Source organism: Mesocricetus auratus, unplaced genomic scaffold, assembly GCF_017639785.1.
Source record: "Mesocricetus auratus isolate SY011 unplaced genomic scaffold, BCM_Maur_2.0 Super-Scaffold_100021, whole genome shotgun sequence".
NCBI classification, from domain to species: domain Eukaryota; kingdom Metazoa; phylum Chordata; class Mammalia; order Rodentia; family Cricetidae; genus Mesocricetus; species Mesocricetus auratus.
Genome location: NW_024429202.1, coordinates 31,910,315 through 31,923,728, shown reverse-complemented (window position 1 = coordinate 31,923,728; position 13,414 = coordinate 31,910,315). Strand labels below are relative to the sequence as shown.

Genomic DNA, 13,414 nt, shown 5'->3' with positions numbered 1-13,414 from the left:
CCATCATTGTTCCCTTCAGTCTGACCCAGATCTGCTAGCTGCTACTTTCTTATTCCTGAATATCATAAGGAAGGCCCGGTGACGTTCACTCTCACCATCCAAAGGGTTTAATGGGTACCATCCAGATGTCTTGGGTAAGTTTCAGCCAAATAAGGCTAGCTAGTTGCATGTGAGCTTATCTAGCTGCTAGTGGACATGTTTATGAACTGAATTCACAGAGGCTTAGGACTATCCCAGCATACATCATGATGCCCCACAGGTCAGCTGCCATGGTTCTCATTCAATATCTTTACGTTTTGTTTTCTTCCTCAGTAGATTAGCTCTGAGAGAACAGATGTGTGTCTCAATCACAGCTATACCTGGCAAGAGCCAACAAAATGCCTGTCATGTGGTAGACATTTAACAAGTGTATGATGACTGAATGAGAAACAGATCGATGGATAGTTAAATGTATGGATGGTGACTCGGTGGATAGATGGATGGTTGAACAGACAGATGAATAGATAAATGGATGGATTAGAAGGTGACTAGAGAGAAGGATGCTTGGATGGATAAATGGACCCAATATTCACATCGTGGTCTTATATTTATTTTTACATAGGAAAGATACTAGGAATTCTATGTTGACACAATGTACAATTGTAGAAAAATTGCATTTCCTCCTACTTCCTTAAAAAAAACCCCTAGGGTGTAATGGATGATGCCCTTCTGTCTTGTTTTATTCTGAGGATTAATTCACAATTTATGCTAAAGGATGAAGGGTGTGCCTCCCTGGAGGGTTGTCTCCAGGCTCTCAATCTGTCCATCACAACTGGGGATCGAATAGAGTTACTGTGGAGAAACACCATCAGATACATATCAAATACTCTGCCCAGGTTTTCATGACTCAGGCAGCAGAACAGAATGACAGACACCATGACACAAACCTTTACAAGCGAGCACCCAGGGCTTTGGGAGGCTGGGCAGGGATGGCGTTTTCTGGTGCCGTGAAAGTCATTGCCAGCCCACTCCCTCAGTATCCACCTGATGATGGCTCCCTGCTCTGAGAAGAGAGAGCCCCACACTCTGAGGCAAAGGGGATGATGATGATGATGACGACTGGAGTAGACGAAGCTCCTGAGCCATGCCTGTCCCTCAGCTCAGCCACAGCCCTGGAGCAGACAAGGGAGGAAGATGCTCTGCTCTCTCACACCCAGAGAAGGCATGTTTCCTGGTGCAAGTGGGAGACCCTGGACCTTGCTTTGTCTTATGCTCATAACTAAAGGGGAAACATTCCCCACCACTCAGTAGAACTGTATCTATTCTCTACCATGTGTGCCTCTTAAACACAGCAGCCCAACAAGCTTAGAGTCTACTCTTAACCCCCAGGTCCCTTGCTCTGCGACAGTGCTCTGTTACCTCCATCACCTAGTGGCATTGTCATATCTGGGTTGCTAATGTAAAACACCCGAACCAAAAGGTAGTAAAGACCCCTTTTTCACAGTGGTTTTTTTCTTTTTCCACAGGAATGAAGTTGTAACCTTGATGCTATCATAACCTTGATTCTGAAGGGAATAAAAAATTTAAAATTAAAAGGCAAGGTTGTCCCAGATACAGAAATAGATTTAAAAAAAAAATCCCAAGCACATGACAATCATCATATGTGGATAGGGTCTTGGAGGATATGTATTTGATAAAGAGTTGTATCTTAAACAAATAAGCTTGCTGCAGAAGAAATCCCATTCTTGGGTTCAGAGAGTGGTATCTTAGTCATGTGATTTCTCTGTTGTCTGTTCTTCCACAGTGGTGATGTTGCCTTTGGAAAATCTTCTGATTTTAGCAACGTTATCCAACAGGAAGAAACAGTGAGTATGGTATAAAATAGACGGGCTTTAATAGGCCTACTTGTATCTAGGGGTTATAAGTGTTTGTTGTGTGTGGTGTTCTGGACAATCCTTAATCCACCACCCATTTGTTCTTGCTGTTGAGTGTCCAGCATATATTACACTCAGGTAGAACCGACCTTGCCCCTGGCCGGGAGGACCACACTGCTCAGCTGCGGTCACGGTTGAGATGTGTTTCTTGAGGTATAACTCTAAAGGATGCATAGGTGGTTAGTGATAAATTTGCTGCAATGAGCCTCTGTGGTATTCTTTCAACTCTTAGAATCAGGACATCAGAACTATTAATAGCTAATCTGTGACACTGAGTTGAACCTTGCTTTAGTTGGCCAAGACATCATGACCGTACTTTGATTCATATCTTAGCTGTTTGCTAAAGCAAATTACTCTAAACTGAGCAGTTTGAACACACTGTTTCTCAAGGTTCTGGGTAATGCTGGCGAGGGCTCCATGCTGAGTTGCAAGCATCAGGGTGCTCCTCCTGACCTTGGGTAGCACAGCCTTCTCTGACTTCTCACTGGTGAGTGATCCAGTTCATGAAGGTCCCACCTCCTGGCTCAGTCACCTCCCAAGGTCCCACTTCTAAATTCTAGCACAGTTTGATTAAGATATCAGCATGGGAATTGGAGGGACAGAAACATTGTCCCTAACAGATACACATCTCACTAAGAATCATTTTTTAAACATCTGTTTTGTTACCAGTACTGTTGAGGGCTGCATGGGACATAACCCAAAAGTTATAAAGACAAAATCCCATGGCCTTGTACTTGAGAAACACTATCTGTGGGCAGGCAGCTACAGTTGGCATGGTGTGAGAGCGAGAGACAGAGAAAGAGAGAGAGAGAGAGAGAGAGAGAGAGAGAGAGAGAGAGAGAGAGAGAGAGAGAGAGAGAGAGAGAGCATCTGCCTAGAGAGGCTGGGGTGGCTGGGTGAGTAGGGGTGCTTGATGAGAATCTGATACTGGATCCCAAGCACCCGCAGAAACAGACAGGCACAGCTGCCCATGCCTATAAAGCCAGCATTAAGGAGCAGAGACAGGTGGATCCAGTTGGCTCAGTGACCAGCAAGCCTAGACAAAACATCGGGCTTCCAGTTTAACAGCAATAGAGGAAGGTGCCAGGCGTCCTCTCTGGTCTCTACATGGGAGCACATGTGTGGGCACACCCATACACCTACCTGCTCTCAATACGTGTGCCAGCCAGAAAGGTGGTTGAAACGCTAGATCTCTGTCCTCCTCTGAATCACCCGGGGACTAGGACTATGGATCCCTATTACCAAGGTGTGGTTTCAGGACCACACTTTGAGAAATATGGCCTTGGGGACAGTAGTAGCAGCCAGGGAGCAGCTATATCCAGGTCAGCCTGGGCTCTGGAGCAGATGGCGGGGTTTTCACTGTGAGAAGCTGTCTGGAGCTGGAATGGAGAGCTCTCTGGTCCTCTTTAAGAGAAGCTCCAGTAGTCAGGCTGCTGGGCTTGTGAAACAGGCTCTTCCTGACAGGTGATCTCCTCCCCATCCCCCACAGACCTAGAGCAGTGAACGCTGAGACTGGGGCACAGGCAGCATCCAACTCTGCATTACTGCTGTGTGCGTGCGTGCGTGCGTGCGTGCATGCGTGCGTGCGTGTGTGTGTGTGTGTGTGTGTGTGTGTGTGTGTGTGTGTGTGTAGATGCTGATGTCCCTACTGCTTTTATCAGATGCTAAAGGAGTTCAGGAGCACTGGCCATTGGGTGGTCTCTCCAACCTCTCAGCGTGATACTCAGAAGTGACAAGAGGTGTCATTAAGGAGGAGCAACGCCCCCAGGGGGTAATTGCCATTGTGTGTGGCACACTGTGGGATGATAACTGAGCACAACCCTCTGCCCCGAGCAAGAGTGCCCAGGAGATGGAAGGGGGTGCTGACCCTCAGGAGCCTGCTAGACAACAATATCCCCAAATCCTCAGACCAGCTAGAAGCTGAGTTCAGCCATGCACACATAGGAACTGAGAAAGCCAGGGGTTTGGCCAGAATTCCAAGGCCAGAAACCAGCACACCCTTAAGATGGAGAGAGATGAAAAGTCTCAATTCCGTGTGGCTGGCTTTGCATCAAAGTTCAATTAGTGGATCTCACTTCAGCCCGTTTGATTAAAAGAAACCTTTCAAAAAATCCTGAAGAAATCGTTCTAAATAAATTTGGTGTCCTTTGGCCAGGAGCAGCCCCACCCCGGCCAGATGGTCAGCAGTGTGAGGAGGGCCTGTGTGCTTTCTGTCATATCTCTGTCCCCTTCCCTTCTAACCTGAAATTCAAAAGTGAAGCCCATGACCGTCATTTTCCTGTCAGCCCAGGATTTCCCGTACAGCTAACTCTCTTTACCACTGAGGTACCATGAATCTGACAGGACTCCACTTTATTTCAAGGAGCAATAATTCTACTGATGATGGTTCTAGAAATACATAGTGACATTAGGCTGCTCATAGATGATATTTTTTTAAATTATGAAGCTGTTGGCCGTTTCTTGGTTTCTTATCAGCTAGCTCTGATTTGATTATTAACCCATAATTACTAATATATATTTTATAAGAACTTATCTTTTTGAGGACACACTCCTGAGCACCCTTGCTCCGAGGAGATCACATGGCGAGAGCTCTCCTCACTACAATTCCCAGAATCCTCCTAGACTCCTAGTTCTACCTATCTTGTTTCCCTATTGGCCAACAGTGCTTTATTCAAACAAATGAGACACATATTTACAGAATGTCGTCTCCCAACATCTCCTCTTTTCCGTCTAAAATAAAAGAAAGATTTTAACTTTAACATAGTCAAATTATATATAATAATAGAACAGTTATCAAGTAAGAACTATAGTTACAATATTTTGTCCATAACATTTAGTAAGATTTAAAGAAAATATTTTATTATCTATTCTATCTGTGTGGGTCTAAAGTCTTATCTTTTATCATAACTAAGGAAAACTATATAATTACAACTGTCTTCAACTCCATCAAAGACCACAGAAGGATAATATATAAACACTAGAATTGACAGAGATATCTTGCTACCTGGGCAGTCACCCGAAGTTTCTCTGTAACATTGGGACATCCATCTGCAGCCCGTAGGCCACGTGTGTCTAGAAGACTTCTCAGCAAAGCAGGAAGTTTCAAACTATCCATCTGTATTGGCAATCTGTCAGTCATTTTTCTGTGTCCTGCAGAAAGTCTGGTAGACTCTTCCATGAAGCAGGAACCCTGAAGGACCGTCCAAATTTAGTAGTCACTTTTCTGTGGGTCCTGCATGCCCAGATTATACAGCAACAGTCAAACAGTCTAGGCAAGAGCAATTTTTTGCCCACATAGCTAATCTTGCCATGTTGAAAGCAAATTCCATAACGAGTTTCTTCGATGCCCATCTTCTTCTCAGACATAATTGGTGCTGCCAGGAACAAACATTTCTCATTGTCAAGAAAAACCCTAAACCATTTTAAAAGCCATTGTCTGAAGATCTTTGAAAGGTTTGGAGACTATCTATCTTAAATATATCTCTGTATATCTAGAAAACCTAACTTACCTAACTATAAGTTCTGACTATTATATAGTATCTATAACCTGTATTTAATTATACATTACATTTTTAAATGAATTATACAAACACAATACCTAAACAAGAGGAGAAATATACATATCACAAAATTGACCTTAAATTTGTATCAATAAATGAAAAACCATACCAATACAAAGTATTCATTTCCATACCACCCCCTTTTACCTTTAAAAAGAGATTGGTTGTGATCATTAACCAATTATAAGCAGCTCATTTAAGTGAAAACAAAAATTTATAAACAATATTTGGGAAATTGGGCATTGTTCATTCAAAACTGCTTCCTGCTGATAGGGTGCTGTCCATACCATGGGGATCATGACAAAACTCAGAAACCTTGTTTTTGTAGTCTGTAAGGCTGCGTCATCTCAGCTGCTTTAGATGTTGGATCACTTGGGACATTGCTTTAGGAGGTCTTGCTTCATCAAACCACAGAAGCCTGGAAGGAATCCACAGCTTTCCTTTTTTTTTTTGGTTTTACGAGACAGGGTTTCTCTGTATTGTTTTGGAGGCTGTCAGTCCAGCCTGGCCTCGAACTCACAGAGATCCACCTGCCTCTGCCTCCCGAGTGCTGGGATTAAAGGCGTGCGCCACCACTGCCCAGCTTCACAGCTTTCCATTTTCTGTGGAAACAAGAGCAGAAATTCCTTTCCCAAGTAACCTGTCCTTATATTTAAATTTAGAAGTCAAAGCATATTTAAAGTATATAAGTTGGATTAATTTAATAGCATTTGTTTTAGCAGTTGTTGCTAAAGCCATGTTGCTGGCGTTTCCTTAGCAGTGAAACAATTCAAAGACCACACAATAGCATACAGTATCCAGACTCTGTATTTTCCATCTTTACGTGGCTTTTTATTTATCTGTTTATTATTATTACTCTCTTTTAGTTTTACTTTTTCCTTTTTTGAGACAGGGTTTCTCTGGGCACTTTGGCTGCCCTTGTACTCTCTGTACACCAGGCTGGTCTTGAAATCAGAGATCTGTTTGCCTCTGCCTCCCAAGTGCTGGGATTGAAGGCGTGTGTCACCACACCCAGCTACTCTCTTTGTTTATGTTTTCCTCCCGAGTGCTGGGATTAAAGGTGTGTGTGTGTGTGTGTGTGTGTGTGTGTGTGTGTGTGTGTGTGTGTGTGTGTGACCACTGCCCAGGCATTTTCTCTCTCTATTTTTTATTTTTCTTTAACCACTTTACCTTGTTTCTTTTTTTTCCACACGCCTACTTATTTTTTTAAACACACTGTAAACCTCCCAGAGGTTTTACTGCATCTTAATCTGACTTTACTGTAAAAATTTATGCTTTTCTGTTGGTAGCAGGGCCTCTTAAAAGAGCCATGTCCTCTTTCCGTTTATGCTGAGTCAGGAAACCTCCCTTAAAGGAGCCTCGTGAGTCTCTGCTTGTCTTTAGCAAAACAGAGCTCACCTGAGAAAATTGCTGCTACTAAGAAGCTGTGTTTGCCTCTGTTCTTTTGATTGTAAAATTCCTTTTTAAGCCTTTGTTAAGGTTTGAGTGGAAGTTCTTAATACCCACGTTGCTGGCACCATATTGTTGTGGGATCCTACCTAGGTCCCAGAGCCATGCCAACCCAACTGAACACACAGGAAACTACATTAATTATGAAACTGTTAGCCGTTTGCTTGGTTTCTTATCAGCTAGCTCTGATTTGATTATTAACCCATAATTACTAATATATATTTTATAAGAACTTATCTTTTTGAGGACACACTCCTGAGCACCATTGCTCCTGAGAGATCACATGGCAAGCTAGATGATATTTTTTATTGAATATGACTACTTAGGTCTTGACTGTAACACAGGACCCCCCAAGAACGATCAGTTTGGGTAATGTATTCGTGGTGGTTTGAAAGAAAATGCCCCCCAAAGGGAGTGTCACTACTAGGAGATGTGGCTTTGTTGCAGTAGGTGTGGTCTTGTTTGAGGAAGTGTGTCACTGTGGAGGCTGGCTTTAAGGTCTCATATATGTTCAAGCCATGCCTAGTATTACAGTTTATTTCCTGCTACCTTTGGCTCAGGTTGTAAAATTCTCCAGCACAATGTCTGCCTGCTCGCTGCCAAACTCCCAGTGGTCCTGTTCTACCACCATAATGACAATGGACTAAACCTCTGAACTGTAAGAGGCCACCACAACTAAATGTTTTCCTTTCTAAGAGTTGCTGCGGTCGGTCATGGTGCCTTTTCACAGCAATAGAAACCCTACCTAAGACAATATTAAATACCAAAGCCTGACCTTTGTGGCCATGTAGTTGATAGTATTCTAGGAATCATTATCATTGTAGTGAACTACGAGAAGTTGCAGAAACAGTACCACATCGAAGACTGGATAGAGTTACTTGTATCTCTGATTGTGACTTAGTTTATATACCAGAGAATGCATTTTATTTTAGAGAAATAATCATTGCATAAATGACTTGCAGTGTGAAAATCACTCACCAATTAAGACCGACCTGATGGGATCACCTGTGTCTCCGTTCAGAAGGTGTCCGTTTTGGGAGCAAGAGCTGGCAAACAAGTACTCCTGCAAGCTGGTAGGTTTGCGTCCTGAGGGACATCAGCCTTGCAGTCCGTGTGGGTTTTACACCAGCGCCTTCTTATTTTGCCTGAGATGTGCTCATCACCTGGGATACTGCCTCTCTCCTCTCAGACCATCGAGGACCAGCATTCCTCCTGGGCCTGAGAATTGAGGTCTGCCCCTCAGAGCCGGTGCAAGGCTCCCCGGGACTGCTGTCATTCATCTTCTAAAGGGAGGGCTTCCTGCATGAAAGAAGGGGCAAGAACAAGGAGTCAAGAGAGTTGGGCTCTCTAGAAACCGGAGCTGGGGATTAATGCAGGGGTCTAGGTTTAGGAAGAAAGATGTCAAAACCTGGTGGCCTATGGAGAAATGGTTCAGTCAGTGAAGTGTCCACTGTACAAGCACAAGGATCTGAGTTCAGATCCCAACAGCCTTGAAAAGCCAGCACAGAGGCACAAGTCTGCAATCCCAGTGCTGGGGTGGCTGAAGACAGGAGGACTGCGGGAACTCATTAGCCAACTCCTCTAGTCAATCAGTAGCTCAGGCTCAGTGGTACCCTTTCTCAAGGAGCGAGGCAAAAGTGATAGACAGGGATACCCAATGCCCTCTCTGCACAAGTACACTGCATCCCCCACCGTCAACACCAACACCAAACAAAAACAAACTTCAAAAAGGAGTCAGTGAAATGGCTCAGCAGAGAGAGGCACTTGCCACCAAGCCTGACAAACTGGGTTCGATTCCTAGGGCTCACACAGTAGAAGGAGAGAGCCAACTCCTCTGATCTCACACGTGTGCTGTGGCATTGGTGTTCCCATACACACCCACACACATGAATATAACCTCACACATGTGCTGTGGCATGCATGTTCCCATACACACCCACACACATGAATATAACCTCACACATGTGCTGTGGCATGCGTGTTCCCATACACACCCACACACATGAATATAACCTCACACATGTGCTGTGGCATGCGTGTTCCCATACACACCCACACACATGAATATAACTTTACTATATGCTGTGGCATGCGTGTTCCCATACACACCCACACACATGAATATAACTTTACTATGTGCTGTGGCATGCGTGTTCCCATACACACCCACACACATGAATATAACCTCACACATGTGCTGTGGTATGCGTGTTCCCATACACATCCACACACATGAATATAACCTCACACATGTGCTGTGGCATGCGTGTTCCCATACACACCCACACACATGAATATAACTTTACTATGTGCTGTGGCATGCGTGTTCCCATACACACCCACACACATGAATATAACTTTACTATGTGCTGTAGCATGCATGTTCCCATATGCATGAATAAATATAAAAGTTCTTTTAAAAATTTAAAAATATAAAGAACATTATAGAAGACATTGGATGTCACCCTCTGGCCTTCACACACACATGTGTATATTGACACACACACACACACACACACACACACGTATACACATAAACCACACTACACCCTGGCAATGTATGCGCTGACACAGCAAAGCTGAAGCTCCGCGAGCTGTCAGAGAGCAAGCTGTGCTGACTCCATGCACACAAAGAGCACTGGCCGGATGAAAAGCCCGGCTACAGACATGTCAGAACGGGGACAAGAAAGGCCTGAGAAGCCGATTCCACGGGGTCTCTGCGGACAGTTGTTCGTGGGGCGGCCTGACAGCTGAGCTAACGTCCAATGCTTTCCTAGGTGGTCTTCCTTGCCGATGAGTACTGCAACTACTGCCGAGACATTTTACAGAATGTGAGGAACCAAGAGCTGGAGAAGGTGGGCGTCTATCTATAAAATACAAGTACTTATGATCGGCTGTCAACCTCTGAGCTTGATCAGACCCCTCCAGGGATACCCAGAGCTTTCCCACTGCATAAAACGGCTTATCACGCAACTGCCCAGTCATTGGTGAGGTCTGGAACGTGGTCTAGTCGCAGCACAGGCATTTGGAAAACCTACAGAGTTCTAATATGGGCATCACGGTGCTTGAAGAACAGATTCAGCTGGGCCTGAATAAAGTGTGGGTAGTAATAGCTGTCTTTCCCCAGTAATGCCCAAGCCATTTTATCAGCACATGCCATGCCCAAAGAAACAGGATTTAGGGGCTGGGGATTTTGCCCAGTCTCAGAGTGCTTGCCCAGCAAGCACAAGGCCCTAGGTTCAGCCCTCAGCTCCAAAAAGAAAAAAAAAGAAAAGAAAAAAGAAACAGGATCTGGCATGGGTGCTGGCCGAATTTATTCTAGAACCTCTGTGTGGCAGCTCAGTGACATCACTACCTATAGTGTAAAGCTCTGGGGTCCCCCTATTACAGAATGAGGGGTGTAGAACTGGCTGTGGGAAACACATTTTTTTTTGTTTTGGCTTTTCAGGACAGAGTTTCTCTGTGTAGCTCCAGCTGTCCTAGAACTCTAACTGTAAAAGAGGCTGTCCTCGAACTCATAGATATCTGCTGGCCTCTGCCTCCTAAGTGCTGGGCTTAAAGGCATGTGCCACCACTGCCTCACATAAAAAATACTAATTTAAAATTACAGTTGATTTATTCTGTGTGAAGTCAGAGGACAGCTTTCAGGAATCAGCTCAGTCCTTCCCCTGTGGGGGTCAGGGGTGGAACTCAAGAAACCATGAATGGCAGCCAGCATACACTGAGCCATTTTGCCTGCCTGGATTCTACTTGTCTCGGTACGAGACAAAATTCCAGGCAAACAGGGGCACACTCAAAGGAAAGATTTCCTGAAGCTTTTGGGATCTAAGCATTTCAGCTTGGAGCGACAAGTTGCTCAGCGTGCACACACGCGCCGTGGAGCCCATGTGAAGCATTACAGTGTAGGAGAGGACCAGTGCGCCCTTGTTCTGTCTGCAGGATGGTGACACTGAGTCTCACAGCTTCCTTCACACGCTCAGCAGATGCTTGCTTGAATTGTGTCCTATGACTGACTCCTTTTCTGGGACTAGGAAGGCATTTCCCCCAAAGCTTGAGAAATGTAGAATTTGGTAATGACAGGAATAATGTTACCCAATTCATCTGGTGGGTGGTAGAGTTAGTTGTTCATTAGTCACCTTTCCTGCCGGTGTTGGCCAGTGGCTGTGAACTGCAGCAGATGCCTGAGATAAGAGCTTGATACGAAGGGGCATTTCTTTTCACTTACTGTTTGGGAAATTTCGGTCCGTGTTTGATTGGCCTCATCGTTTTGCATCTGTGAGGAGTCAGAACCTGAAGACAGGGAGTACAAGACAGAACAAAGTGTTCCTCTTGGGTGAAGAGACACTGAGAAAGAAAGAGGAAGAGAGCCAGGTGCCAGGGTCCTCCTAAAGGCCACACCCCCAGTGTCTGGGATGCTGCCTCCTAGGCCTAACTCTTAAATTCGCCACCACCTCCTAAGAGCATTACCAACCAAGGACCAGGCCTTTAACCTATAGGCCACTGGGAGATATTCCACATTCAAACTGTCACAGTTGCTATAACAAGATACCTGGGAAGGGCTCCTTTATAAAGAAAAAAAAGTTTATTTTGGGTCCTAGTTTTAAAGGTTCAAGGTCTTAAAGATTCCATCTGGTGATAGCTTTCTTTTTGGCAGCCCAGAGCAACAGCAGATCGTGTGTGTGTGTGTGTGTGTGTGTGTGTGTGTGTGTGTGTGTGTGTGTGTGTGTGAGAGAGAGAGAGAGAGAGAGAGAATCTGTCTGTCTGTATTTCTCTTCTTCTTTTAGAGCCATGATCATCCAATCATCAGGCCTCTACCCTGATGGCCTTCTATAATCCAAGTCAGTTCCCTGAAGACCCTGCTTCTAATGCCCTCACTCTCCACAGTAGGTATTACATCCCTGCATAAGTTCAGCAGAGGACAAACCATAGCAGGCTGCATAGTTAGAATGCTCTGGGTGTCCAGAGAGGAAGAGCATAAGCTGAAAGAACCCCAAAATAGGTCACCATGCTGCTGCCAGTGCCAGTAGGAAAAGCAGAGGCCAGAGGCTGAGCAGCCAAAGCCTGGGGACAGAAGGGACTCCGGGGGAGCCTATGCTGCGGGCAGAGGCAGCAAGATGTTCCCCAAGATGGCATGATGGTCAAAGAGTCCACACCTAAAGGAGATGATGGTGGAGGCTGCGTTAGCAAGGTTTCTGCTCCCAAAGCTCCAACCCCATGGTAAAATAGGGAAGGCCACCATTTTGGATGTGTCTGGACAGAAGGTTCATCATGGTCAAGATGAGAAGGGGCAGGTTTCCATCTTGGTCAGTAACAGATATTGGGGGTTGGCACACACTGGAGAAACACTTGTGAATGTTACTCACTAGTGAGCAGGAGCAGGGGACTTGGGACATGAGTCACCACCCAGGCCGTAAGTGGATGGAGACTCCTGACTCTCCTTGGAGAAGTCTCCTGCCAATAGGATCCCAAGTCAAGGTCCTCTGGGTGACTCTCGCTTCCTTAATAGCCTGTACTGGGACTCGCTTCCTGCCTGGTGTCCTTGGAGGGCACTGTCATGCCTCAGGATATCTCTGCCTGTGGAAATCCCACAGGACAAGACTCTTGGGGCTGGAGAGATAGCTCAGTGGTTAAGAGCGCCCATGGCTTTCGTAGAAGACCTGAGTCCCGTTCCCAGAACCAACATGGTGGCTCACAGCCACCTGTGACTCCTGGATCTGATACCTTCTTCTGACTCTGCAGGCCTACACACACACACACACACACACACACACACACACACACACACACACACACACACACACGTGCATACTCTCACACAGATACGCATGTACACATACATGATTAATAGTAAACCTTTAAAGGGGGCAGCCTTTAATGGCTGACAACTGCCAATCTCGTTTAAAAAAAATGAAAAGGGGTGGATAAAACAGGAAAAGAAGGAAACTGACACTTTGCCCCTCAACATGTTGTCCACTTGATCTCTGAGAAGGCTCCCATGACATCACAGTCGGTGCTGAGGACGAGGCCTTAGGTGCTATGCTGTTACTTTTCCTTTTGAGCTGGAAAATGAGCAAAGTCAAGTCCAGTCGGTCAGTGGACTTTCAGTCTCAGCCCTTGATCCCAGTGGCCCAAGCGTCATCGTCTTATGATCAGCTGGAGCCCCCTGGTGGTCAGAAACAGTTTTCCATCTAGGAAACACCCTCAAAGAAATAGGTTTTCCAGCATGGGACCAAGGCTGGGCAGGCCTGCTTTGGTTGCTAAAGAGAGTAAGTAGTTCCTGCTGGAGAGATGGCTCAGTGGTTAAGAGCACTGGCTGCTCTTCCAGAGGAGCCGGGTTCAATTTCCAGCAACCACATGGTAGCTCACAACTGTCTGTAGCCACAGCTCCAGGGGACTGGGTGCCCTCACACAGAAACACATGCAGACAAACACCAGTGCACATGAAATAGAAAGAGTAGTCTCGAAACACGCTGGTGAGGCTTTGTGTGCCCT

General features: G+C 45.5%; 1 protein-coding gene across 2 annotated transcripts in view; it reads left to right on the top strand.

Annotated features, from left to right (window-relative positions):
* The window catches only part of Rfx8 (regulatory factor X8), a 58,549-nt gene that overhangs the window by 26,615 nt on the left and 18,520 nt on the right, over positions 1–13,414 (top strand). For both annotated transcript variants that reach the window (XM_040729510.1, XM_040729511.1), the window contains exons 5-7: positions 1,784–1,844; positions 7,885–7,995; positions 9,700–9,777. In XM_040729510.1, coding sequence (XP_040585444.1) covers positions 1,784–1,844; positions 7,885–7,995; positions 9,700–9,777 — 250 coding nt within the window. The remainder of the gene's footprint in view (positions 1–1,783; positions 1,845–7,884; positions 7,996–9,699; positions 9,778–13,414) is intronic.